This window comes from Falco punctatus (assembly GCF_963210335.1).
Source record: "Falco punctatus genome assembly, chromosome: 9".
Taxonomy (NCBI): Eukaryota; Metazoa; Chordata; class Aves; order Falconiformes; family Falconidae; genus Falco; species Falco punctatus.
Genome location: NC_137589.1, coordinates 19,523,144 through 19,550,148, shown reverse-complemented (window position 1 = coordinate 19,550,148; position 27,005 = coordinate 19,523,144). Strand labels below are relative to the sequence as shown.

General features: G+C 52.1%; 2 protein-coding genes across 6 annotated transcripts in view; both read left to right on the top strand.

Annotated features, from left to right (window-relative positions):
- The window catches only part of SLC29A3 (solute carrier family 29 member 3), a 174,405-nt gene that overhangs the window by 92,754 nt on the left and 54,646 nt on the right, over positions 1–27,005 (top strand). The gene's annotated exons all lie outside the window — the stretch shown is intronic.
- The window catches only part of UNC5B (unc-5 netrin receptor B), a 94,722-nt gene that overhangs the window by 28,570 nt on the left and 39,147 nt on the right, over positions 1–27,005 (top strand). Inside the window, exon 1 of one of the 5 annotated variants that reach the window (XM_080401299.1) lies at positions 1,327–8,730. The exons of 2 other annotated variants lie outside the window; for them this stretch is intronic. Coding sequence is in view for 2 of the 3 variants with exons in the window: in XM_080401295.1 (XP_080257421.1) it covers positions 9,465–9,549 (85 nt within the window). In the remaining variant the exon portion in view is untranslated. Of the gene's footprint in view, positions 1–1,326; positions 8,731–8,753; positions 9,550–27,005 lie in introns of those variants that run through there. 2 more of the 5 variants (XM_080401295.1, XM_080401298.1) reach the window with 2 other exon arrangements.

The following is a 27,005-nucleotide window of genomic DNA, read 5'->3' as shown; positions in this document are numbered from 1 at the left end:
GCTCCCTGTCCCATCCCCAGCTGGGCACGCGTGGTGACCCTTGGGGCTGTCAGTGCTGCTAGGCAGGGAGCCCCTCCTGCACAACCCTTTGGGTTGTGCCCATGCGACAGTTTCTGAGGCCCCATCAGGAAGAGTGTTCTCCTGCCACCGATATTATCTCATAGCACTTGCCATCTTTTTTTCCCCCACGCAACAAACTGCAAGTTGAGACCCTGAGGCATCCGTGTAGCACCAAGAAGACTCTTGTATATCTTTTTTAAAGATACATTTTTGTTTTGCACTGTTCAAACACCATCTGCTGTTTTGTACGGCGGCACTTTCACAGGAGGGGGGCATTTTTAGGTGTAAATTGTTCCTTAAAGTACATATTGACAGTACTGAAGGCTGAAATGGCTGGGAGAACCCTACACTGAGCATAGAAAGTACCACAACCCCGGTCTGTAATGGCTATCCTCATTGTGCGGGGACTTCACTTCTTGCCTTCCCACCTGGAAAAGCATCTTCTACCCTCGGTCTCCTGCCATCCCAGGGACAGCTAGCAACTGAGGTCCTGGTCCTGAAATACTAGCTGGAAAAAAAAAATATTCCCTGGTCACTTGACTGAATCAAGGCCAGCATCAGCCCGCCAAAGCTACTTGGGCTTATAATAATAAACTGGTGATGCTGCCTGTGATGTGTAACTTATGGAGGCTCGTGGTTATCAGAAGTGATGAGGCATTGTGTCAGAGGGATGCACTTGGCCAAAACCAGGCTGCTGGTAAGAGCCCCCGGGTTAACCCCCTGGGCACTCAGTCTCTATTTCAACGTGGGCAAAGCAACAGTAAATACCTGGCAAAGAAAGTTAGTCCCTGATCTGTAGCACTTAAACAAATACGATTAAAATAATTGCTGCAGCTGGGTGGCTGCTCTCCCGTTTCTTGTTACAGAGTGTCACCGGGATGCAATGACTGCAGCAGCACAGCCCTGTGCTATTTCAACATTAATTTGGTATCTCATTTCCAGCTATCACCTTATTTATATTAGAAGCTTTAATTTATGTCAGGCCAGGTGTGCCAAGTGTCCCAATTACATGAAGGTCGGGGAGCGGCTCCTGCAAAGAGCACATGAGTCGAGCCGGGTGCTGGGATCTCCTCCTCCTCCACCAGGATGATGCTACAGGAGCTCCTACTGTGGTCCAGGCTGAGGCACGCTCCATAGCCCAAGCATCTTCAGCCAAGTACAGGGAAGCAAATGATGTTTTTCATGTGTGTTTTTTATTTTTTCTCCCCCTTTTCCATTTTTTTTTTTTCTTCTTCTTTCCCTCCCCCACCCCCACCCCCCCCACCCCCCCACCCCCCCTCAGTTCTAGCTTTTTGCTGGCAACAAGAGATGTTATATTTTGACGAGTTAATAAACATCTCCCCCGGGAGCGAAGGAGCTCCAGCATGCTCTGCTTCACCATGTTTTACGTCTGACTAACAGAGTTTGCAGAACAAGAGGTGTTTTTCTAATCTGAGAACTTGGTGGATCACGTTTCAGCCTTCTCCCTGAAGCTGCTTCGCTTCCCTGTGTCTCGGAGACTGATATCATGATGCTTCCGTGTTATCTCCTGGGGGCTAACACATTGCTGCAAACTCCCCCAGCCCTTTCTGCCACCCCCCACCTGCTCCCAACCCCAAATCATCACTTGGATCTCATGTTTTTGAGCCGTTTATCAGCCTCGGATGTTAAGATACCACTGTACATCTTGCTCTGTGGCATCTCTGGGATCTGCACGGTCCCATGGTGCAGGGTTCCTGTGCTAACAGGAATCCCTTCACTGCTGGAAAGGCCACCAATGAACACCAGGCACTACTGCAATGAGCTGCTGGTGGATGCCAGGTCTCTGCATTGGGCATGCACCTTGCCTTGCTCCTCCCGAGCACCTCCATCTGCTAACACAGATTCCCACAACCTGTGGTTTTTATCAGTCAACCCAAGAGTTCTTCATAATTTTGAGACCAGCGGGTGAAGAAGCCCTTGGAAACCTGAAGAGCAGGAACAGATGGACACAGCTCCAAAGCCTGCCGCTGCTAGGATGCCCCTAATGGCCATATCAACCTGGAGGTGGCTACTGCCTTCATGCCTTTTGGCAAGAAGAAATGAGACCTTGGACATGGTGCAAGGCAGGCATGGGAAGACAGCACACAGTCCAGGCAGCCAAATTGCCAGTTCGAACTTGTAGAACATTATTGCTTGTGAATTATGGATAGTTATTGTGCCTCCTGGACGATAAATTATTGAGTTGACATGCTGGATGGAGACCAAGGAGTGGTGCTGTGTTTACAGCAGGCGGATCTGGCACCTGGTGTCTTTGTGGGGAGTGGGGGATGTTTTTCTCCCTTTCTGTCTGAGCAAGAGCATCTCTGCCTGAAGCTGCAGAAACAGCAGGGCTCTGCCCACCGTAACTCACTGAGTTAACTGTGAGGGCAGCCGCAGGCAAAAATCACTGGCAAGGGATCCCAGAGGAGGTTGGGGGGTTCCCCCCAATCCCAGAGGTTTTTCTGCTTGCACTTTTGTCAGGTTTGCACTTTTGCTAGGGTTTGGGAATGGATAACACCGGTCTGCGAAAGGAAGTGAGATGGGTTCCTTAAACCCAGGCATAAAGCAGCTCACCCAAAGCAGGAAGAAGGGCAGCGTGCTGGCCTCTGGCTGCAGACAGCAGCCTCTTCCCCCTCCACAGCATCAGACATTGCTTTTGCCTGCATAAGAGGGGAAACTCATCTTTGTCTGTTTAGTATGCAGTCAGCTGCATAATATTTGTGTTGGAGATGGAAAATAATGCAAGCCAACCAAATCTGTAAATGCGAGGGTGCCTTTCAAACTCCGCTGTGTACATAGACGTGGGAAACCAGCCACCCAATATCTTAGCAAAAAAGGATTTTATGGGGCCCATGGCCATGCTTCATCAGCCCGGGCACTCATCTTGCTGACATGAAGGGTGAGGACTCTTCCCAGGGAGCTGTGTGATTAGCTCCAGTGCTCGGCTTCAGCACAGCCTGGTCCCAAAGTTTGCTGTGGCCCTGGCTAGCCAGCTCGCCTATCTCCCCAGAGCAACCTGCCCAGCAGCTTGGTGGGGACAGAGATTTGGCACCTGACTGAGGTGGTCATTAATCACCCCCAGCATCTACTTTGGAAAAGGGGCAGGCAGCAGGAGGTGCCACCCCATGCTTTCCAAACCTAGCTTAGTTCAGCCATGAAGAAGAGCTGTGGGTTGGTCCCAAGATGGGGACAGAGCGAGGCTTGTTTCTCTGCTGCTTTGCTCTCTTGTGTCTTGTCTTTGCTGCTTGTGCCTCCCCAATGCAGCTTTGCAATGTCTAGGGCTCAGTGCTACCTGGCACTGGGACATGGATATAAACCCTGGTGTCCCCCCATGCCCCTCTCTGCCTATCCTGTAGCATCATCCTGGGCACTTCTGAGGCCCAATAACCTCCCCGTTGCCCTCAAGAGGATTTAGGGAACAGTTCATTTAGGCGATGAGACACTATCCATTTATCTCCCAGGCTGTGCTGGTCTAGCACCCCTGGCAGGGGATGGCAGGTCTGCCAAGCCCCTTGTCCGATGCATGCTCCCAGCAGCCCTGAGCTTAGGGACTCCCTGAGGTGGCTGCTCCATCATGCTTAACAGACCTCGACAGACCCATGTGCCCCTTGAGTTTGCCTAAATGCTTTCTGGGACCCATTTAGGCTGTAGGTCTCCATAGCACCCTGTGGCAATGAGTTCCATAATTTAATCATGAGTGGCGTGGAAAAAGCACTGTCTTTTGTTTGTCCTTAAATTTGCTGCTCGATAACTCGATTTGGACACTCCTAGTTCCTCTGTTGGAAGAAATGGGGAATTATCACTGCCTCTGCACCTGCTCCACGGCACTGGTGCTTTTATACTGGCCTGCTGCAGCTTTTCTTTCACCTCCCCCTCATTCATACCTCCTGGCAATTTCCCACTCCCCTGCCAACCCAGCCTGGCATCACATGGAGGATGGAGCCAGAAAGGTATCTGCTTTGCTTCCTGGCTGTGCTGCTCTCCACTTCTCTCCAGCTCCATTTTTTATAGGTGTGGGAGTGATGCCGGGGAGGTATGGCTGACTCTGGTCCAGATGCTGAGAGGAACCCTCTGGACCAAACCATGGTCTCGATGAAAATCCCCAAAGCATCTTCTGGTGTTTTTGGGTTCTCACTCTTGCCTGGTAAGTCCACATGTGCACATGTAGACCCTTCCCCAGCCACTCAGCAAGGGGAAGGGTTCATAATGTGAGTTATGGTCACCTTTGGAATTACTTATCTCCTAACCAGACTTTCCTGGCCCCAGGGGAGCAACTCCCACCTCCGTCCCCATGTGGGACAGCGGTGTTGTGAAGCATCACACAGGGTGGAGGACAGAGGTGACACAAAGGCCTGAAGAGGGGACAGGGAGAGGGGGGGTGTTTGTGTCAGGCTGTACCCCCGCTGAGCTGGATTTGTATTGTAGCTCAAGCTGAAGCCAAGGAGACTCTGGAGCTGGTAGAAAGTGAAGCGCTTTCCCTAATCGAATCACACGCCAGTGTCACTCGTAAAGCTCTGCAAAGCAGAAAGGACTTGGGAGCCACTGAACCACAAACACCTCCTCCCTCCCCAGCGCCTCTGTGGAGATCCTGCCTCTCTACTTCTCTCCATCTCTTGCCCACAAACACGGTTTGGGAGGGAGCCAGGGCAGGGGCTCAGGGATCCCACATGTGCTCTGTGTCTGGTGCAAGGCCATCACACCAGGTATCTCATGGGCTCAAGGACTTTGGGAGATATTGTGCTTCACAGTCTTGGTGGTCATCTTGGGATGTTCCACACTCTCTGGTCATCTTCCTGACAGGGATGTCTCCCTCCAAGCAGGCACTGGGCATGCATCTCACTAGTCCAGTGAGTCTTTGTCCTCAGCTTCTGTGAACATTCTCCTGCACCTTGCTCAGCTCCTTCACAAGCCCCTGCCAGCCTGAGCGTGGGATGTGCAGTGTACAGCCACCCCATTTGGAGGCGATGGGCGGGAGGACAGCTTTGTCTTCACCTCCCTGGCCCAAGCTGTAAGGGGTAACCCAAGGACTACAGGACACCTTTCCCAGTATGGGGTTGGGGAGCCCATGGAGCTGGGGAAGGAAGGACCAGTGCCAGGTATTTCACCCTCAGAGAGCATGAGAGTTGCTGATGGAGCTGGACACTTCTGTGAAAGCCCTTCATTCAGGTTTTGATGATGCATCAAGCACCAAGTACATTGCTGCCTCCGAGCATCTCCATGGAGCTGTGCACAGAGCAAAATTAGCAGGGAGGCTGGCCAATGTCAGATCTAGAGGACAGGCTGGCTCCATTCAGGTGCCCACCAGCAACAACCTACCTAGCAAAACACACTGGTCCGTCTGTTTTGCAGGGAACCCTGCCCTCTCCTCCTCCAGCCCTTTTTCTGCCCTAGCTTTCCTGCATTTCAGAGAGAAGCAAATTCTCCATCCTTCACAGGCACCGGCTGGGACTTCTTCGCAGTGGTAAACAGCATCCTTGCAGCAGGTCCATCAGCGGCAGTTTCCACAGCCTCCTTCAGTGCACCCAAAGCATACAGGTGAGGAAATTGTCAGTAGCAGGGGAAAAAAAACCCCAAGCCACTGCTAAACTCAGTGTTTACTTCATGCCAGGGCTCTCTTGGTAACAACAAGCTCCCCAGAAAAATCCCCTCTTTAAAAAAAGCAGGGAGATTTCAGCCCGGCTGGATTCCCAGAGGAGGGAAGTGGCTATTTCTGGAGTGAGAGAAGATGTGGCTGAGCCTCCTGCGGTGGCAGGACCGACAGACTTCAGCGGCGGCTGCTTTCCCTGAGCTAGACACATGCAATTTTCCACATTTGGTCCCTGCTGCTGTGGAGAGCCAGTGGGAAGCTGATGCCAGGGCGTTAGGGCTGCAGCATCCCAGGGAAAGCAAAACTGTACAGCCATGGCTTTTCCTTGCTGGGGAAGCCCTTTCCAGTGTCTCGACCTCACATTATCTGTAGCTTTGCTGCATATCCCCTGTTCTTCCCCTGTGTGCATGTCTTCAGACACTCTCTTCCTACTAATGCCTAATTAGGTTGGTGGGACTGTTTAGCCCGATAGCATAGTTATGGATAATGCTATGCAAATTGACTTGAAGACCTATGAACCCCCAAATAGATAAGCACCTCCAGCTACCCCCATGCTTAGCTGCCTGCAGACCATCCAGCCAACTGCAACTGCAAATAGCATGTGGGGGTTTTAAAGAAAATGGTCTTTTTTAAATAAATAAAAATCATCCTTTCCCCTCCAACAGAAAATTCTTTATACCTTAAAGATGTCTTGACATCTCAGTGCAGCCAAGCCCAGCCTTATCTCAGATAGCTGAGATATTTAGTGAAGAGCATGGTCACCATCTGAAAGAAAAAGGCACTTACAGAGGACATTTCAGCCCACCTAAGGTCCACTCTGCCTCTAAAGTTTGGGTGGGAAAAGATACCCACCTCTCCTGTGACAACGTGATCACAGCTGAAGGGCGCCGTGACCTCAAAGTCTGAATAAGCAAGTCTTTGTCTCACCTCCTGATTATGCTTTGGGAGTTTCCTCTGTTTATTATTCATCTGATTGCAATCTTTTTTAACGCTTTAATGCAACCTCTGTCCTGGCTATGCTAAAGACCTGAATGCCCGACCAGAGACATGCACTGGAAATGTCTGAGGGTCCCTGCTCAGATGCTGTGTTTATCACGGGTGGGATGTGGACTGCTGGTCCTCCTGCATCCCTGAGCGGGGGCAGTCCCTCCCTGTGCCCACTGCAGAATGCCAAAAATCAGGCATTCCCTCTGATGCTGCCCCTCTCCTGAGCCATACCCAAACCGGGTGGTGTGGACCTTTTCCCATGTGCTGTCTGCTTCCCCTCGGCTTCATCTGGCCCTGTCACCTGCCGTCCCTCCAGGGCTGGTTGGCAAGGGCCAGGCCTTGCCGGTCCTGGTGCTGCTGGGCAGCTGAGTCCTATGCAACTCATCGCACCTCCTGATCAGCTGCTGGAAGTGTTCCTGCTGCACGGAGAATTGGATTGACATATGCACGCCTGGCCATTAGAGGAAAATGAAGGGTAATATGTAAACACCTGGGAGGAAAAACAGTCCTTTGCCTTAATGATAGTTTGTCATGTCACATTTTTCTAAAATTGTGAAATAGTGGTAGGCTAACCATTAATTTGTATTGCTTTAATTCATATTTTGAATACCAGACAATGACTTAAACACCACCCAATTTAACCCACATATTCTCACTCATTTCTAAAAAAACCCTCCATAATAAAAGGCACACTCTGATTCCAAAAGCAGGAGTTCTGAATGCCCGCCAGCTCCTCCACTCACTGATACCAATGGTATTGCCGGTACCAAGCCATTCTTTGGAGCCCCTCAAAGTGCTTTATACACTGGCCAGAGTGTTACCGGTGTTATTAATGAAGCAATAAACACCTGCCAAGGCACAGAGCCCTCTTGCACAAAAGGTCACTGAGCTGTGGTGCAAACACCCAGGCTTTGGGACTGCACGTGGGGCCAGAGACAAGTGCTGATGCACCCTTGCGTCACGCTGCCACGAGCTGCACATGAGCCCAACACGTGGCCCGATCTGGCTGGAAAACAGCCTTTGTTTCTGGTTTATTTTCCCAGACCTCTCACCCCTAGCCCCTCTCCAATGCTGGCACCACTGCATTTGTATCAGGTGCGTCCCTTCTCCTACCCGCTGCCCAGCCAGGCTCTTCCTTCTCTTACAGCTTCACCCTCTCAACAGCAATTGGAAATGAGATTTTTTTTTTCAATCTTAAGCCTTTTCCGGCACGTCCCACTGCTCTGTAAATACAGGCTGAAGTGCAGCCGAGTGTGGGATGCTCGAGGTAGCGCTCAAGGCACTTGTATTGCTGTCAATGTGCAGGTGGCATGAATACTCCCTGTTTTGGGGTCTGTCTGGGGTACCATGCGACTGGCCAAAGGAGAGCGTGCTCTGCAAAGGTGGGAGAAGGCAACTGGGCAGCAGGAAGAGCTCATGCTGGCTCTGGAAGGTTTCTGAAGGTGGATTTTCATTCTTGGGTGATGCCCAAAAGGCCCATCCCAAGCGCACAGGCCACCCAAACCCTCCTGCGTCCCCTAGCAGAACGCACGGCCTGCATGCAACACCCCAATTCAACAGCAGCAGCCATCCCCCAGCTTCTCCATCCCATCAGGGTTTGCCCTATCCCTCTGGAGGTGACAACTGAGCGCAGGCCAAAAAGCAAATCCGTGGCTGGAGCCGCACGTTGGGCCTGGAGAGAGCCGGCGCCAAACACGCAGCCCTGTTGCACCGGGCTGGCGGCGGGGCACGGGCTGTAATTGCCGCCTGCCTGCCAGGGCTCCTTCGCCCCGCTGCCCTACCCCGGAGGAGCGGAGCAGCTGCCAGCAATTAAAAGTTGTTAGCAGTTCCCATGCTATTTTAACCATTTGTAGGCAGCAATGGTAGCCCCTTTTCCCTTGGTGGAAGGAGCTGTTCTTGCTGCCACCCAGCGCTTCGCAGCCCTGCTCGTGGGGACGTTGCTGCGTGAGCAGGGGTGCTGCTCTGCTGAACCCGGGGCTGTCCCCTCGCCCGGGCACGGCTGAGCCCCTCTGCCCCCTCCGGGGAGCCGGGGGGGATTTAAGAGGAGAGACACCCTGTGGAAAACCGCAACCCCGCCGCTCAGAGTTTGCAAACCTGTAAGTTTATTTTTAATGCTTTGCAAGAAGGGAGATGTTCAGATACTGAGGAGCAGCTGCAGGACACCTCCCCCGGTGTGCGAATATTTGGCTTGGGGTTTTTTAATTATATTTGTGTGTGTGCGTGTCTGGGTTCTTCACGCTCCTGCGGGCACGTTCTGCAGACTGGGTCCCTGTGCCGGTTCTCGGGTGGGTGGGTCGGGGCTGTGACAGTCCAGGACGTGACCCTGCGGCACTCAAAGCGTTCGGGGCAAAAGGACACGTCGCTTCATGCGTTCGGGTGTTTTTGCCGGCGTGCCGCTCCCCGCGGCGGGCACAGGGGGGGCACGGCGGGCATAGGGGGCCCGGCAGGACGGGCACGGCGGCTCCCGGGGGGGACCCGGCGCCGGGCGCGTTGCGGGGCTCCCCCTGGTGCCCGCAGGTCCCCACTGCAGGGCAGGCTCGGCGGCGGATGCTGAACGTGGCTTTTCCATCCCCGCCTGGCAGCCCCTCTCCTGGCTCGGCTGGGCGCTCCCCTCCCCGGCCGCACGGGACGGGGTAGGTGATGATGATGATGATGGAGGGGGGGGGGCTGAGGCCGGCCGCAGCCCCCGGCAGGCGCGGGGCGGTGCCGCCCCCGCTCCGCCCCGCCGGGCCGCGCCCCGCTCCGCCCCGCTCGGCGCCGGGCAGCCCGGCAGTGTGGCGAGGCGGGCGGGCAGGCAGCGCCGCGCCGCTCCGCTCCCGGCCCCGCCGCCATGCCGCCGCCCGGCCCCCGCCGCCCCGCCGCCATCCTCCTGCTGCTGCTGCTGCTGCTGCTCCGCCGGGCGCTGGCCGCCGCAGGTAGGGGGGCCGGGGAGCGGGCAGAAGTTTTCGGGGCGGGGGGTGGGTGGGCTGCCTCCCCCTCCAAGAAAAAGTTCGCTGCGGTTTACCCCTTTTAGGGGCAGCTGGGCGAGGGGGGGGGGATCCAACCTTAGGGCATTTATTTCCTTTTTTTCTTTAATGCAAAGGTTGAGGGGTGCGCAGGGGAGCGCGGTCTGGGCGGGGGGAGCCGGGCCGCCCTGCGCTCCGGGGGATGCTCCGGGGGTGCGGGCTGGCAACGGCGCTCCCTGCCCGCCCCGCCGCTTTCTTATACATATATTTTTAATATATATGATTGGGAAAAGGAAAACAAACCGAGCCCTGTTTGTAGTGTCGCCGGCTGCGATTCCCCAGCGGGTCAAATAAGTAATTATTCAGCCTAGATATTTTTTTTTTTCTGCCTTTTTATAACCCCAGCTATTGATGGCCGGGCAGTTAAGTGGGCTTTTCCTATGGCTCTTCAAAGTTTCCTGTGCGCAACCCAATCTTGTGATAGAGATGCACTTAAATCCAGCCCTTCCGTTGGTAATCCCAGCCACAGACAATAAACAGAGGCACGTCTCTCCTGCTGCCCTCTCTCGTTGGGACTCCTGTGATCAAATTCAGCCCTTTCCACGATATTTTTGTGTCCCGTCCCGTCGTCCCCCTCACCCCGGTACTCGTGAACATCCTCTGCATCTCAGGACTTTGCCCTTTATCATCCTTCGGTAGTGGCAAAGCAAAGGTGCTGGCGTTTATCCTCTAGTTATAAAAAGATGTCCTCAAGTGTAGAGCTCAGAAGTGGAGCCCTATAAAGTTTGATGGCTTTTAGAGGCTGGAAGAGACCATAACCGTAACTGTCTGGGCTCCGGTGATGGGCAAGGTCGTCATCCCCGTGGGAACTCGGGAGGAGAGCCCGTCGCTTGCTTCCCGCAGCTTCTGGCAAGGGTTTGAGGACGCGTCGCAAAGCTGCGTGCAGCACAGATCGGTCTTGTTAGTAGTTAAAAGCATCTCCTGACGAGCTGATTTTCTAGGAAAATGAACCAAGCCTTCTTTTCTGAAGCGTAATTAAGGTGACGAGGAATTTTTGGGAGGGAGTTTAATTAGATTAATATTTTTTCTGCCTCTGCCACACAAAGATCTAGTGTGTTTCGGCAAATGGAAAACAGAAATGGCACTATTGACTTATTCAGTGGCCTGGATGTTGCTGCAGCAGCATCCTTCAGCTAGAAGAAACTCTCCCTTGCTGGAAGGGGAGAGATTTGAGAGCTGGCAGCTGGTGTCCCGCTTGGCCGGGAGCAGTGCTATGCCGTAGAGGTGGGCAGTGAGGGGTCTGGGGGCTCGACACAGCGTGGGGTGCAGTGGATGGCAGGGGCTTCGGCAGGTTGGATTAGCCAGGCTGCTATGGGTCTGGCTTTTGCTGTGGCCAGGCGGCCTGGGGATGCTGGGGTGGGGTGGGGATGTTACCTGGGTTGGTGGTGCTGGACCCCCGTGCCTGTCCCATGTGGTGCTTTTTTGCATGCACCAGGTTCATGCAGGGGTTGAAATAAAACTGGGCAGGAGGGAGGGGATGAAGAAGAAAAAACAAGTCAAACCTGACTAAGCTGGATCAGTTTGAGTCTGGGGAGCTTTCTAAAGGCACGCTGTTAATCTGGCATATGTAAATGTGTATAAAGTTTTTAGTGGTAGAGCTATAATTGGTGTTTCTCCAGGAGTGTTGTGTAGAAATTGCATGAGGTGGTGCTGAGGAGAGAGCTGCGGTGGTGCTTGGCTCCGGTGATAATCTGTTCCCTGCTCTGCCCTTCACTGGCTTTAAGGAGGGAGGGAAAGGCATCACCCGGGGAAAAAAAAATCTCTTTTAGTAACAGAGAATGTACTTGTTGTTTATGTTGGGTTTTGCAATAGTGGGGAGGGGGGGAGAAGTGTTGTTTTTGTATTGGGGTTTGAAACCCAGAAGCAGTCAGCCCACTCATCCCCAGGACGGCTGCTGTGCTCTCCTCTGCTGCTGGGGGAACCCCAGCTCCCACCCACATCCCCCTCTCCCGCTCCTGGGGCTTTGCCTGCTGGGCTGCTCACCATGCCTCGTTCTGCTTGTGTGTGCTACGCTCAATAGGAAAACAACTTGGTGTGAGGATTTTGAGCTTGCTTGAGGGCCTTTCCCCACGATGCTGGCTGCACAGAGGTTGCAGAAAGGCTGTTGAAACCCAGAGGGTGATGATGTTGAAGGGGGGGCTTAGGTGACAAGGGTGTTTGCAGGCAGCGTGACACTGCCATCGTGGTGAAGGGCTGTCCTTCCATCCCTCTGCTGTACCACAGGAAAACACCTGGGGAGGGAGAGAGGGGGGATATCGACGCTGCTGTTCCCCACTGGCGCGGGTCACGGGCTCATGCACGCCGGTAGCAGACTGCCTGCCTGCCACTGTCATTGCGTGCAGGTGGCGGGGGAGAGATGCTCCAAGACCTGTTGCTCATCAGCAAAGCCTGCCCTTGCAGGAGGTGGAGGCTTGCTCTCTTGAGGACAGCGGTATGTGGAAGGATCTGCTCTGGCTTTTTGTCCCCTTCTCCTTTAGCTTCTTGGTTATGGAGCCCTTTCTCTTTTAGAAGTAGGTGATGTCTGTGCATGATAGTGGCAGAATGAAGTAGTGAAACAACGAAAAAAGGAGATAAATGGAAAAGTACTATTTTGGAGAAGGCAGAATTTCTTGGAGGTGATAGCTGGGGAGCAGGGAGAAATCCAGATTGCATTTTTTCTGTTTAGAAATCAAAAGTGCACTACTGCTGACCCAGTAAGCAGCTTGGAGAGTCCAGCTGCGTCCTTTATCTCCTCTTCTTTGTAAGGTCCCATGGGTCCTTTTGGTGCTATGTATGCTGGCTCCCTTTCTGTCCCTGTTCTAGCTCAACAGGAATAATTAAAAAAAAAAATAAATCTGTATTTTAGGTCACTTAAGTGAGCCAAGATGATGCAAGGAGCTTGGTTTTGCTTCCACTTCCAGCAGCAGCAGCACTTTCAAGTGCTCAGCCTGTGGCTTTCTCCCTCCCAGCATGTCTGGGTTCGGTGGGATCAGCCTGCCAGCCCCGTTAGTTACCAGAAGAGTCGGTGAGCCAGGCTTCCTTGGCCAAAGCCAGGCTTGCAAGCTGGTGCCGGGGAGGCGGCAGGAAGTGCCGGGCTGCGAGGTGAGGATGGAAGGGGCTGTATGGAGTCTGCGAGGAGTTCATTACAGCAGATGTTGGTGCCGTAAAGCCACAGGTTCCTGCTGTTTCCTATTCACTTATATCCTCCCGGCTTTAGCGATGCTAATGCGAGTGAAAACATTTGCAGGAACGAAGCGGGGGAGGCATAAATCACCAGCCCATTCCCTCTGTCCCCTCCTGCCATTCCACCCGTGGGTCTTGCCTTGGGAATCAGAGCTTAATACGGGTGCAAGGGATGCCTGAGCTGCTCGCTGGCTGCCGTCGGCCCCACTGTGGCATTTTGAGGCCCACTGCCTCTGACTTTGGTTTTCCTTAATATGCAAAGCTGTAATTTGTTGTAATCAGTTGTATTGTGCAAGCCACCCCTGCTTGTGAGTCAGAGCGCGGTGGCAGTGAGCTGACACAGCCCTGGCCCTTTGGATGCTGGGTTGGGGGGTGTCTCTCTCTGGTGGCATGAAGACTCATTCCTCCTGCTGTTCACACTGGGGTGAAGGGAGCTGGGGTGACCCTTCCCTGGCTCTGCCAGAGCTCAAGACCTGCAGGAAATGCTGTGCGAGATGCTTTTCCCTCCAAACCAGAGCCTTTGTGGGGCCCCAAGAGTGATGAACCGGTAACTTTTGAGTGATGTGGCTACTTGCCTTAAGCCAGGGCACTGGGAAAAAATCCTGTATGACCTGCACCGGGGCTACATTAGGGCTGGGAAATGCAGAGCTTTGACTTGGGTGAGGCAGAAAGCCCCATAAAACTGTTCTGATGTCTGGTTTCACACCCGCCCTCTGAGGGACCTCTCTTGGTAGGAGCCTGGAGGCCCCTGGCTGAATGCAGCACCCTCCCTAACACTCCCTAAATCCTCAGTCTCACTGTCCCTGCAGCCCTGCAGGCTTGGCTGATGCTTGGATTTTTACTGTTGAGGCAGTTTTGGAGTGTGGGTTTCCTTTTAGCTCGTGCTGCGGTCTCAGCATGGAGGGTGATGTTCTTGAGGGTCCCGGCTGGGTTTTGGTTTAAGTCCATTTTGGTCCCGTTGGGGAGCAAAATGCTAAAAACAGGGGCTGCGTGCACAGGGGAGACTGGGGAGCCAGAAAGCAAGCAAAGCATCCTGGCTGCACAGAGTATTATTTTTGAAGCCTCCTGGTTTTTCGGAGGCCTGACTCACGACGCAGGAATGCACTGGGCTGGCAGCCCTGGACCTGCTCCTCAGCAGAGGGGAAGAGCTACCTTCTCCTCCTCCCGAGCCCGTTCCCCATCCCCTCTCCTCCCAAACCGCTGGGCTGGGCTGGTAGCAGCCACATGGTTGCTGAGCTTGGATTTTTAGGGGATTTTTTTCCCCCTTTGCTATTAGCTTTTTCATGTAGGAGCTGCTTTTTTGGTTTTTTTTTGATGGAGCTGGGGCAGCTCAGCGGGTCATAGCAAGGCAGCTCTGGGTTGCATTGGGTGGTTGGAGGCAAGGGAAAGGCAGAGCGAGCCCTTGAGATCAAACACGAGCCAGGCTGGGAAAGGCTGGGCAAAGCCACGCTGGAAAATGAGGAAAGGGAAGGGAAGCAGGAATTATTTAGCACAGGGCTTGCTCCAGCGTGTCCTGCATGCTGCCTTTAATCTCCTGCTAGTCCCTCCCCGCTGCAGCCCGACACGGCCCCACTTGGGTCTCCTCTGCTCCCCACTGCCTTTGGCTTCTCCCAGACCTGCTGGCTCGCCTCATCCTTTTTTTTTTTTTTTTTGGGGGGGGGTGGGGGGCTGTTCCCTGTGGCAGTGAGCTCCCCCAGACCCACGTGGGTGTGTTATCTGGGTTAGGTTTGCAGTTAAACAGCTGGGGGTGGTAGGTCCTGGTCCTCATCCCCAAACTGGGGCTCCAGGTGCTGCTACCTGGTGTAACTTGGTGGATGTTGAAGCTGTAAGCCTTAACCCAAACTTTTGGTGGTTGGGAGTGTACCTTGGGGTAAACCTAGTAAAGGGACCGTTTGGCTCCCTGTTCTTTCAGTGTTGGGCTCCATGGAGAAATTCAGATGGGGAAGGGGAAGAAGTATGCAAGCAAAGCAAGCCACGTGCCACCGCAATGCTCAGCGGCAGGCAGGGTGTCTTGCAGCTCAAGAGGGAGAAAGTGTTTTTGTCTTTGGTGTGGACTCTGTGTCCCATCTTCCCTTGGCCCATGGGCTTGGGCTCTGCAGGGTCTCTTCCCTCGCCTCCCTGCCTGGAGCATCCACAGAGGCCACTGTCTTCCCTCCTCCTGCTTCAGCCCTGAGGCCCTCTCCAGGGGGGACTGATGACCAAGCACCTGCTTGTTTAGGTGCTGGGAAATATTCCCTTCCCAGCTAATACACTTCTGGCCTTACCCTTTGCTGTGAGGAGGAGGAACTACCAGGTCCCAAGCCCGGGGGGTGGTTGCAAAGCTTCCTGGGGCACGTGCACAGGGGTGGAAGGCTGTGGGGCAGGAATTGTGGTGACACAGGAGTCCCAAAACTGGGCTGTGACCATGAGACAAGGCTTCCTCCTGGAGCTGGATTTGTGCAGGCAAAATATTGGGAGGTGCATTCCATTGCCTGTCATGCAGGGCTTGGACTGGATAGAGGGGGCTGACATAGTCCCCAGGATCTAAAAAGCAAATAAAGCAAATTATCTGAGTCAGTTTTTTCCCCTTTAGCATTGCTTAAGTTTAAAGGCAGTGCTGGTTGTTTGATGTTTATTTTTTTTTAAGTTTTGTTTTGTTTGGTTTACCCTGGGAGATAGAGGACACAAGTTAAGATACTTATTAAAGAGTAATATACCTGGTTATACAAGAAGCAAACTGTGCAGAACTCCAGCCTCAGACTCTGCTTTTCTTCTGCTTACATTTGGGGTCCGGGCTGTCCCTTTCTCTGGAGGAGTGAGTCTTCAGGTAAGGAAGAAGACCTATATAGATTTGCAGAGCATCTTTGTGGGTCGCCTTCTCCCCCTTCATACCCCTTCCCACAAGTATGATGAGCAGCAGCCCGTATACATGTGTATATACACACATATAGCACATCTGCCCTCACTTCTCTGCTCTATTTATTCCCATAAGAGCCAGGAGGAGGAAAAGGGCTTGTTTGCATCGTGAGTGATCCCTTCCATGGCCAAATACCCAGGGCTGCAAGCATCGGCAGTCATAATTGGTATAAACCCCTCAAGTGAGACACAAAAGTCAGATCCCGGCATCCCTTATGCTTCCGGGCGGTCCCACTGGTGTGGTTTCCTTAAAGGTCCCATGAGTAACCTTTTATGCCCACCCCCCCGGCTCCCCTCCTTCACAAGCCTGTGCCAAGTGAGAAAACTGAGGGATTGTTTCCTTTTGAAAGAGCGTAGAAAATCTCATTTTGAGACGTTTAATGCATATTAGATCCATCTGCCTTTCCCTTGAGTGGAGGCCACCACAGGAGGAGAGGTGAGGGCTTCTGAGTGCAGATGTCCAGCGCCCAGGCAGGTTTTGGGGCTCTGCAGAAGCGATGCTATGGGTGGCGTCTTCGACTGGAGGATCTGTGCAGGTGGATAGCATAGGATGCGGAGCAGGGAGGGAACCCCCCAAAACTTCCATAGAGGTGGAGAAATGCTCTTGGTATTGATGTCACTGCATGGAGGTGCAGGATTGTTTTGGATGGTCTGGCTTGCCCTAGGGATGGGATTCAGCACACCTTGGTATATTGAACCAAGTGGCTGTCAGGTGCAGGTAAAACGTGTGTGAGGGGATTTGAGTGCAGGGGGGTGCATAGGGAACACACTTGTAAGGCATGATGATGCTTCTTCCCACCAGGCATCCCTCCCCATTGAAGTTGTATGGAGACAGATGTGGTGGCTGTTGAATGATAGGAGCCTTGCAAGGGGGAGGTTTGCACTGGGCAGGGAGCATGGCTAAGATGAGAGCAAGATTTTCTCCACCCTGACTTTGTCCTGCTGTTGCTTTGTGAGTCTTTCCTTTTGCAGAACGACTTTCCTCCCTGAGAGCTGCCACTGGCCTGGAAATTATCCCCAGTTGCCCCCTTCTTGCCACACTCCCTCCTCGGTTGGCAGCACTTGCATGCCTCTACATGTCCCTCTGCATGACTTAAGGAGTTGTATGGGCTGTCCACCTCTGGGTGGGCTCCTCAGTGTATCCGCGTCTCCTGGGTGGTGGTAGGGTGGAGGGACAAAACGTTGTAAAATATACCCAGGCTTCCCGGCCGGGTGGCTTGCGGAGGCGGGAGGCTATTAAAAAGGGTTGTGTTGCATTGTATAACGTGGGAGTTTTCCTTAGGCAGGAGGCTAGAGAGCCCAGAAACTCCTCGGGACAGATTTAAATGGGAGAAGGGGCACGCCTGGGATGCAGTGTTGCTGTCTCCTGTCTGAGGTTGCTGTCAGCGGGTGTCCTCAGTGCTTTCTAGGCTGTGAGATTTTGGGCTTATTCGTGACCAGTGACACACATGAGCACATGCACCTAGCAGTGGCTGAACATGATACCAGAAGTTTAAAACGAAGGCACCAAGAAGGTCCTCAGCAGCAGACCTTGCTTTGTTGACTGTGTGGTTTGCTGGTGGATTTACATGGTGTGCTGGGAAGTGGTAGTTCTTCCTTTGGGTGTTGGTGACCCCCGGTTGGAGGACAGAGTAATTGGGACAGAGGAATGGGGCTTCAGGGGGTTTTATGGAGATGGATGAACAGAGCTTCCTTCCACTGGGTTCATTGGCCCTGCCTCTCTGCCATCTTGAGGGGGTCTTGTCCCTGCCTCGCATGGTCTGTGAGCGGGGGCTGATCTCCTCTGCGTGCCTGTTATCCCCTGTGGAGACCTCACCATCCTACGCTGTCACCCGGCTGCGTTATTGGCTCTGTCTGTTTGGGTTGGCTTCAAGAACAGAAGGAGGGTGTTTTCCAGCAGCCAGAAAGTGGTTGCTATTTAAAACAAGCAAAAAAAAAAAAAAAAAAAAAAAGGCGATCTGCTGCTTGCTTTTCATCCACGTAGCCAAATGGAGCCGAGCAAGCATCCCCACCCTCACCTGGAGGGGCATCTCTGAAGGCTTTGCAGGGCCTGCAAGTGAAGCTAGTAATTAGTGCTGGTCATGAGGGTGGATCTTGCAATGTGGCCATGCTGTCTGCTGTGGTCTGGCCTGGGGCCATTGCCTCATTTCGGATGGCCGCTGCCCAGGTGTGGGATCCCAGCTGCCTCCCTCCACCCCTGTTTATCCCAAACAGGCTGGGGATGCCGCTCGAGGTGCGAGTACCTTTGCCTCCCTGCTCGGCACAGCTGTTCTTACAATTGCTGGATGGTGCTATGGTGTGCCGGCACTAGAATATCATTTTGAAGGTTTTTCTTTCCCCCTTGACGGATGTGAAATGTAGAAACATGCTTAAAATTAAAGCATGGCTCCAAAGTCCAATTACACTGCAATTAAAAATGATCAGCGGTCTGGGTTGCTGCATTGGGTACTAGGCTTCTTGAAGGGTTTTCTCTTCCAGCCTATCTTGGAAAAGCTTAAATGTCCTGACTGTTCCGCTTTGAGACCTGAGCGGAGGACATCTTCCTAGAGTTGGCCAGGTATTGCTGAAAATGTGCATTAGGCTGGAAGTGAGCTGTTCCCAGTGTTCGGGAGCTCCTCAGTGGGGCTGTGACATCCCTACATGGCTCCGTAGCATCTCCTCTGAGTTGCACCAGTCTATCCACTTTGGGAACAAGCACTTGGTGACATGGTGTTGCTGCTGGGTGCATGCCCAGCTCTGCTGGCACCGCTGGGGCTGTGGGCTAGAGCTTCGGGCTGGAAGGAAGAAGAGGTGGCAATTTGGGCTCCCCCGCCATCTCCACCCATACGTTTCCACCTGGATCTCCAGTTCCTATCATCTTCCCCCGGTCTTTAGGAGGAGACGCTTGACTTGTTTGTGGAAGCACGTTTTCCTGGAGGACACGTGATGCCAGCGGAACATCATTTTGGCTGCTTTTCTGCAGTCAGAGCCCTGCAAATGCCTCCTTCTGTGCTCTGGTGTTGGCACTAAAGGGATTTGTTTCAGGAGAGGGGATTTGACAGCACAGCTGTGCAGCAAGGAGCTGCTTGGGTGACCGGGGTCCGGAGTGTGATGGTGCCGGGGTGAGGGCTGCCAATGGCTATAAAACTTTACTCCCCCTTTTTAGTCCCTCTTTTTTTTTTTTTTTTTGCACATCTGTCTCTAAGTGATTTGCTACCGGTGAATGACTAGTCTGTGCTTGGGTGAATCGAGCAAGGCTGGGAGGTGTGGCTGCGGAGGCTTTGCATGTTAAAGTCCCACTGTGGTGCCATAGCTCGGTGGCCCAGTTTTGGGTTGCAGGAGGTACAGCCCCACCATTAATCTCTGTCCTGGGTCATGGGTACTTTGGCTACCCTGTTAAATATACCTCAAACAAGGTATTGAGGCACATATTTCAGACTCTGAAATTTATACACGAAGATAAAAATGTTGGCTCTGCCCAAAGCTGGAAAAGCGAGATCCAAAAGCTGGGAAGAGGGTTGGGTTTTGTTTGGGCTGAACAGTGACTAACAAGAGTTGAGTTTTTAAAACAAATGCTTGGGATAAACTGGTTATGCAAACTGGGGCAAATTGGGCAGGTTCCTTTGTAGTTTACAACAAAACCCCAGGAGTCTGGGGCGTGTTGGGGCTGGTCCTGTCGGGGATGGAAAAACCCACACGCCAGCTTTGCAGATGGGGTCCCACCTATTGGGGAAGGATCCTGGGGGTAAGTGGTAGGGAAAGCCACAGGTTACTGTGAGGCCTCATCTGTCCAGCTAAAACCTTGAATAACGCCAATCCTAAAAACACAACAGATTAAAAATAGATATTTTTTTAAAGTGTGGTTTTAGAGTACCTGCTAGGGGGAATTCATGCTGTGCTCGGCTCCAAGAAACTGTCAAGCTTGCTTGTCCTGTGCTGCTGAAAATATAAAGATTCAGAGTGTCTTTGGGTTTTTTTGCTGTGGCGTTTATCGGCCATGGCCAGGAGGATGGTGTGGGGTACGCAGGCGCGCCAGCAATGCTCGGTATGCTTTGCAAAGGCAGTTGGGCTCACAGACTGCAAGGCTTCTGGTTTCTATCACAGCTTGTGCTGTTTTGGCCAGGGGCATCCATCCATCCATCCATCCCACAGCCCTCCCAGGCTCTGCAAGGCTCCTCTAGAGTGTGGTGTTTTAAAGATGCTAGAAAAAGGAAGTGGGTACGAGGGCCCTTGTGAATTTTTAACTTCATCCTGCAGCGCAGGCTGGGGGAAAGTGGTGCCTTGCTTGTTGGTAAGGCAAAGTAATGCTCCGTAAAAATCCCTCTTGCCATTTCCCACTGGATCGGTCCTCTGGCTGAACAAAAACTGGCTTAGGCTGCCATCGTCTTTTTACGGGGAAAAGCCTGGCTGCTGGATGAAGCAGAAAATTAGATGAAAACTGCCTAACAAGAAAAGAAAAGATGATTTTTGCAAGCAGAGAGGGGGGAAAAGAGGAAGTGAAGTTGCTGTTAACCCTGCTGGCTTCTAGTGCCTGCCCTTCGAGCATCCTCTGACCACCGGCATCCTGCAGTGCCTGGGCATTGCTGTGCCCGTTTGCTGTCCCTGCATCCTAAGGGATTGCTGCTGTTTCTGGCCTCTCCTGCTAGCGGGGAAGCTTGAGCAGGGCAGCTTTTCGGTGGTCTCAGGCTGGCTGGGGAAGGCAAAGCTCCGCTTGCAGAGCGGGTTTTTGTTGTGCACGTGCTTGCTCCCTCCCCCTTTCGGTCTCCATATCCCAATGACACACTAGCTCTGTTTTCATTAGTATTTATGGACTGGCTATAAGAGGACGCAGCAGATCCACTCGGGCTGTTAATGACCCCTGCATGAAATAGCAAAGCCCACTTAGCAGTCTCGGCCGAGGAGTTTTACTGCAGCCTCTCCCGGTCTGCCTGTGACTGTCTCCTTCCCTTAGAGAGTGACGGGGAGGGCTGCGGGCACAATTTCTTGCTTAAAGAGAAAAGAGCTTGGATTTGTGCGCCTGTGGGAGGCGGGGAAGGAGAGTGTGTGTGAGTCTATGGAAAGTATAGGGGGGAGAATGTAAACCATATGTTTCTGCGAGGGTCAAGTTGCAGAGCAAAACCAGTGGGGAAGCAAAAGAAGCTGGAGTCCTGCAGTTTGGCTGTGCTTTGCATCCCGGTAGGTGTGGGGGGGTATGCAGCGTGTCCTACTGAAGGATGATTTTAAAAAACCAAACCTACCCTAAAAGCTGATTTGGCTCCCTGCCTGGCACTCTGTGGTGTCACTGCTGTCCCATGTATTTAGGGCTGGAGTCCAGGACTGTTTCCAAGCCCTTGGGGCTCCTATAAATAAATGGCAGGGATGCTGGGAAGAAGCTTCACTGGGTTGCCCTGAGTTCAGGGTGTTTGCAAGTTTTATAGGAAGTGAAGGGAAGAAACTTTTTGCAGGGAAGCGAGTGCCTGCAGCTTGCTGGAAAAGCACAGTGGTTGGTGTGCCTTGCACCACGGCTGTCCTTGTGCTCTCCTTCCAACTGTGGAGAGGAGAGTCAGATGAAAAGATCCATTTTTCCCTTCTTGGAGTGGAAAAAGTTATGTGCAAGCATCCCAGAGAGTTGTATAGACTTCAGACCCAAGCAATATGAGCTAGATTGAAGTGCTTTTAAAAAGAAATCTAAAAATAGGGGGGAGTGGGGAGGTCCCACAGTAAACTGTTTTAGCTGGGAGTCATCTTTTGTTTCCAAAACTAAAAGCATGGAAACAATGTCTGATTCCCTGACCGGCTCTACGGAGCTGTTTGCAACCTGTCAGCTTGGTAACCATCTGGAGAGGCATTGCTGTGCCCCCTGCCCCATGAGCAGCTGTGGGCTCCAGCCCCTTCGCAGGAGGGACTATGGGCACAGCATCTCCTTGGTCCATACATCAAGAGGAGCTCCTGTGCCTAAGACACCAAAAATCCCAATGGATTTATCTTTTGGCTGTCTGGCTTATTTGGGGGTTTGTTTGTTTGGGGGAGATTCCTTTTTTTAGCTTTACTTCCTACAGAAAATCCAGATTATTTTTTTTCCAGTCGTGCTGTTTGTGTCTGCGGCCCTCCCACTCTTCGACTCAGAAGTAGATGTCTTGCAATTAAGTGGCTGCCTGATCAGGAAATTAGCGATGAAGTTTATATCTAGGCGAGCTGGTTGGCCAGTGAGAGGATCTATTAATATCCCACTAAAAAAATCACCAGCATAACACTTGCCACCTACTATTGGGGAACACAAACGCCACGTGGGCGTGAATATTTTGAGCAGCAAATCTACAGGAAAGCAGGTTTTGTTCTACCTCTTAACGGACTGTGTCATTTTTGCTGAGATGGAGTACCTCAAAATACAGGAAGGACCAAGAAAAACGTTGGAAAAACCTTTGGCAAGGTGAGAGAAGCGTGAAGAATGCCTTCAGGTCATGGCAACAGGTGCTTGTCGGCAGATGACCTTTATTTGTTGTGGAAGGAAAGGTCCTTCACTAATGATGGTTGAGTGGCTGAAGGGGAAGCAGGAAGAAAGCATCCTACACCTGGGGCAGCTGGGGAGGGTGGGTGGGCTTCCTTGTAGCCTGTGCACATGCTTTGGAAGAAATTGCTGGGCATGTTGGATGTGGCAATTTCTTGGGGCTCGCCTTGCTGTCATGTGTAAAGAAAAAAGGGTTAAAAAGGCATTTATGTAAACTGTGGGGTCTAAAGGTTGGAGGAGTTTGGATTGTCACAGACCTTTGGGTCAGGGATATTCTGTAGCTTTGGCTATTCATGTTTTTTGGGGGAGCAGCAGCCTCTGACCTCTCCGAAGATGGAGCATCAAGGGGAAACGATTGAGGGAAAAGTGCATCTTCCCATTGGCATGGTGCCAGCTGCTTCTGCAGGTCCTGAGGGTCTCTGAGGTTTGACCTGACTGGCATTTGCCCCTAGATATGTGCCATAATAAACCTGGTCCTTGTTTCACTGGGAGAGTGACCTCCTGGCTTGTCCCAATCGAGCTGCCTAGGAGCTGCTTTAAGCCAAGAGGCACTGAGCCTGGGGAAGGGCTGTTCTGGGACTGGGTCACCTGGGTGGTGAAATGAGTCCTTGTCCCATGGCAGAGGTCCCTGTGTTTTAAACAATGTTATTTGCAGAGACAGTCTGTTAATGAAGTGCAGAAGGTAGCTTGAGAAATCATTAGGAGGTTCTCAAGAAGGTGATGAAAGTGAGAAACTGGAGTTAGGAAAGCAAAAATGTGTTTTCTTCCAGTACCAGGATGTTTATTCCAGATAAGACACGGGTCATAGCATGGTTTGGGTTGGAAGGGACCTTAAAGATCATCTAGTTCCAACCTCCCTGCCATGGGCAGAGACACCTCCCACTAGACCAGGCTGCTCAAAGCCCCATCCAGCCTGGCCTTGAACGCTTCCAGGGATGGGGCATCCACAGCTTCTCTGGGCAGCCTGTGCCAGTGTCTCACCACCTTCACAGTACAGAATTTCTTCCTACTAACTCATCTAACTCTACCCTCTTTCAGTTTAAAACCGTTACCCCTTGTCCTGTTGCTACAGGCCCTACGAAAAAGTCTGTCCCCATCTTTCTTATAAGCCCCCTTTAAATACTGAAAGGTCGCTGTAAGGTGTCCCTGGCACCTTCCCTTCCCCAGGCTGAACAACCCCAACTCCCTCAGCCTGTCCTCACAGGAGAGGTGCTCCAGCCCCCTGATCATCTTCACAGCCTCCTCTGGACTCGCTCCTATGGGTCTGTGTCCTCCTTGCGCTGGGGGCCCGGAGCTGGACTCGGTACCCCAGGTGGGGTCTCACCAGAGCGGAGCAGAGGGGGAGAATCACCTCCCTGGACCTGCTGGCCACGCTGCTTTTGATGCAGCCCAGGATGTGGTTGGCTTTCTGGGCTGAAAGGGCACATTGCTGGGTCTTGCTGAGCTTCTGGTCAACGAACATCCCCAAGTCCTTCTCCTTTCTGATGCAGAGAAACGGCATCCCTTTTAATAATAACAATTTTTTTAAACCCCACAAAAAACCAAACCCAAACTTCTGTATTGAAGCTGCTGAGAATGTGACTGCCCCTTGTGATGTTTCACTGCTGAGATCATTTCTGGCTGAGTTAATCCACTCTGGAGGTTTTAGTCTCAGTCTGTATGGGTGAGCTCACAATCTGAATTTTTTCAGGGAGAAGGGGGAGGAAGTCCCAACAATTTTTGACCAAAAAATAAAACAAAGCTATGGAGAAACATCTGTGGGGAAAAAAATCTTTCAGGTTTCTGGGTGAATTGTGATCTGGAGCTGCTCTGCTGTAACTGTAATTTTGCACATACAGATAAGTGAAACAAGAAATGCAGACCATTTGGTAAAAGAACATTAGCAAAAGCTGGAAGGAATTTCTCTTCTTTTCAGAAATAGGTAATAGGCATTATGTTTGGAGTAATTCCATGAATGTTTAGTTAGAAAGAAATTGACTCTGTTCACTGTATTACAGTAGACCTTTGGAGAAGATACTAAGTCCGAAGGAAGCGGGCTGCCACTGGGAGCAACTGAGACTCAGAGCAGGGCTTTAATTTTGGTGGTGTATCAGTGTAATAGTATTGTTTATAAGCTTCTCTTGCCACATGAAAGCAATGTTGCATTATCCTGGTTGGTCCTAAAAGCAGTGAACCAGCCAGAAGAGGCTTGATTACAGAGCAGCAGCTCTTTCTTCCCATCACTACAAAAGAATAAACAATAGAAACCGGCATCCAGTTTGAGCTCCAGTAATGCAGTGCTCTCCTTCTGGTGGTCATGTCACATGCTGCCTGAGTAATTCCCATCCTTGTTCTGCCTGGAAAACCGGCCTCAGTGGGAGGGAGCAATGGCTATGGCTGGGTGATGCTGGGATCAGGTGCCTTGCTGTGGGTGCTGACTGGTGGAGATGTGGTCCTTGGATGAGAGCTGGAACTGCAGGTTTGAGGAAGGTGGTGGCCTTCAATGTGCATTGGAGTGGTGGTGCTGCAGAGCTGCTGGGTTGTTGGTTGGGGGTTGTTCACCTCTACAAATGGGGAGCGGTTTGGCTGGAGCCTGGGGTTTGCTTGGAAGAACAGCCTGAGGTGTTGGAAGAGGAGCTTGCAAAAGCACCTCTGTGATCACTGCTTGCTTGGGCCATAAGCTTGTCATCCATGCATGGGGGGGGTTATTAAGGCATGGCAAATGTTGAATGAAAAAAACCCCTCAAAATCCACAAGAATAACTTGACCTGTGAGTAGCTGCAGGATGTGTGGGGCAGCCGGGAGCTGCACAGCCTCTCCCTTTTGGATGTGGTGCCTGTTGGTCAGGTTACCATATATCTGCATCTGTGCTGCTGCTCGCCTTTCTAAGGTGCTTTGGAACTAGGACAGGGTTTTCTTTTCAGCTTGTTTTGTTTGCTTGGCTTCCCCAGCTTGGGCAATCGTCATGGGATTTAACAGGTGAATGGAGAGCAAGTGATTGCTAAGGAGGAGAAGGGGGACTCCTCTAAGTTTGTGTTGCAAACTCCATCATTGCACAACGCATGGAGAAAACTCCGGCAGAGTTATTTCTTAAAAAAAGCAGCAACAGATCGCAGCTGGCTTGCTTTGATCCAGGCATTCCCAAAGAGCTGTGTGGAGAGAAATCTGCAGCATAAACCTCACAGCTCTTTGTGCCTGGGACAGAGTTGGTTTGGAGTTACAGGGAACAAAAGAAGTGGGGGTGGGGGGAGGAGGTGTTGTAAGATGGGTATTGGGACTGGGACATAGCAGGGGAGGCAAATGGGGCCATAATGAGCAAATATGTTGTTGCTGATGTTTGAGGGTGCTGGCTCAAAGCTGGGGAATATTTCACCAGACTGATGGTGGTGTGGATGCCGATTTTTCCCACTTCTCTGCAGTTTTAAATGTGCAGAAGACAAACTTTCCCTGGATGCCTTGGTAGCAGGAGATGGGCGCCCAGCATCAGCATCCTCATGCTTAGCCCCCAGCAGCATGTGCCAGGGACGCTGCCTGTCCCGCAGATAAGCCCCAGACCTGCTGCCACCCCCCAGCCTTTGGCATCTGTAGTTTTTTAACCTTATTTCCCCCAGCTCATTCAATTTACAGTTAATACTTTTTATATGCTGAAGACTTACGGTTCAGCTTGACTGTTATCACTGCAGTGTCTGCTAAGTTTTCTGCCTTGAAGCCCTGGAGAAGCGCCTGTTCAGGGTCGCAGCAATAGATTTTCCTCCTCTTTCTCAGCTGCCCAAGAATAGTGTGAGTTTTACTTACTCCTTAACTGAGTGGAATTACTTTCATCAGGGGAAAGGAAAACGTCCTAGGCAGCATTGTCCATAAGGCTTGTGATGCCTCTCTCTCTGCTTTCATAAATTCGTAAATGGATGGCAGGACATGCAGTTAGGAAAGAATAAATCTCTGATTATTTGAATGAACTTGGACCATATGAAGAAAGTGGCAGGGAAAGGAAGAAGGGTTTGTCTCTGTGGATTGTGGAGCTGGTGGCCTGATCTTGGGTGTGGAGGTGATTTGCGGGTGGTGGGGGTGGTGGAGAGGGCATGATGGTTTTATGTGGATGATGTAAAGTGGGGAGTGGTGGAGGCACCAGGATGTTGTGTTTTCCAAGAGCAGAGATGCTGAAGCATCCCTTTCAACAGGCTTGCGATGGGGCTTGGCACTGACCATCCTCTGATGGCTGTGAGATGTGAAGTGCAATGCTTAAACAGAAGGGTTTTTTCCCCCAAGTTGGCATCTTGCTGCTCCTCTTCCCACCCTGCTCCTGGGTCTTGCTGGTAGGATGTGGTTGCAGTGGTGGGATTGAGATCTTCCCCAGGACCCGTTGCATGTGGGGTGTGGATTGGTGGGTTGTTTGCTCAGTAATAAATGAATGGCTCAACCACCCATTGGGATGTGCCTGAGCAGCTGGAGGGATTTGTGGTTTACAGTGGTGTCAAAGTGGGCATTTGGGGCAGCTTTACCCAGGCAAAGTGAGGATGTGGTACTTCTGGAGCAACCCCTGCCCAAACCATGAGCTAAAACATAGGCAGTGGGGGAATGTGCCACCCTCCTGTCCCTACAGGGAGGGTGATACAGGGTCCCCATTGTACTCTGGTAGGCAGGAGGAGATACCGTGTGGTGTGGTGTAGAGGAATGAAGGCAGTGGGCTGATTAGCAGTGATAATATGCAGCTGTGGCCTTGCCTCAGCGGCAGTGGGTTGATTGACATGGATGATGTGCAGCTGTAGCTCGTTCCTGCTAAGTAGTTAAATAACCCTGAGGAGTGTGGGATAGGTGGTTGGACTGGGGAGGAGTGGTGTGGTTGGACCTCTGGAGGGAGGAGAAA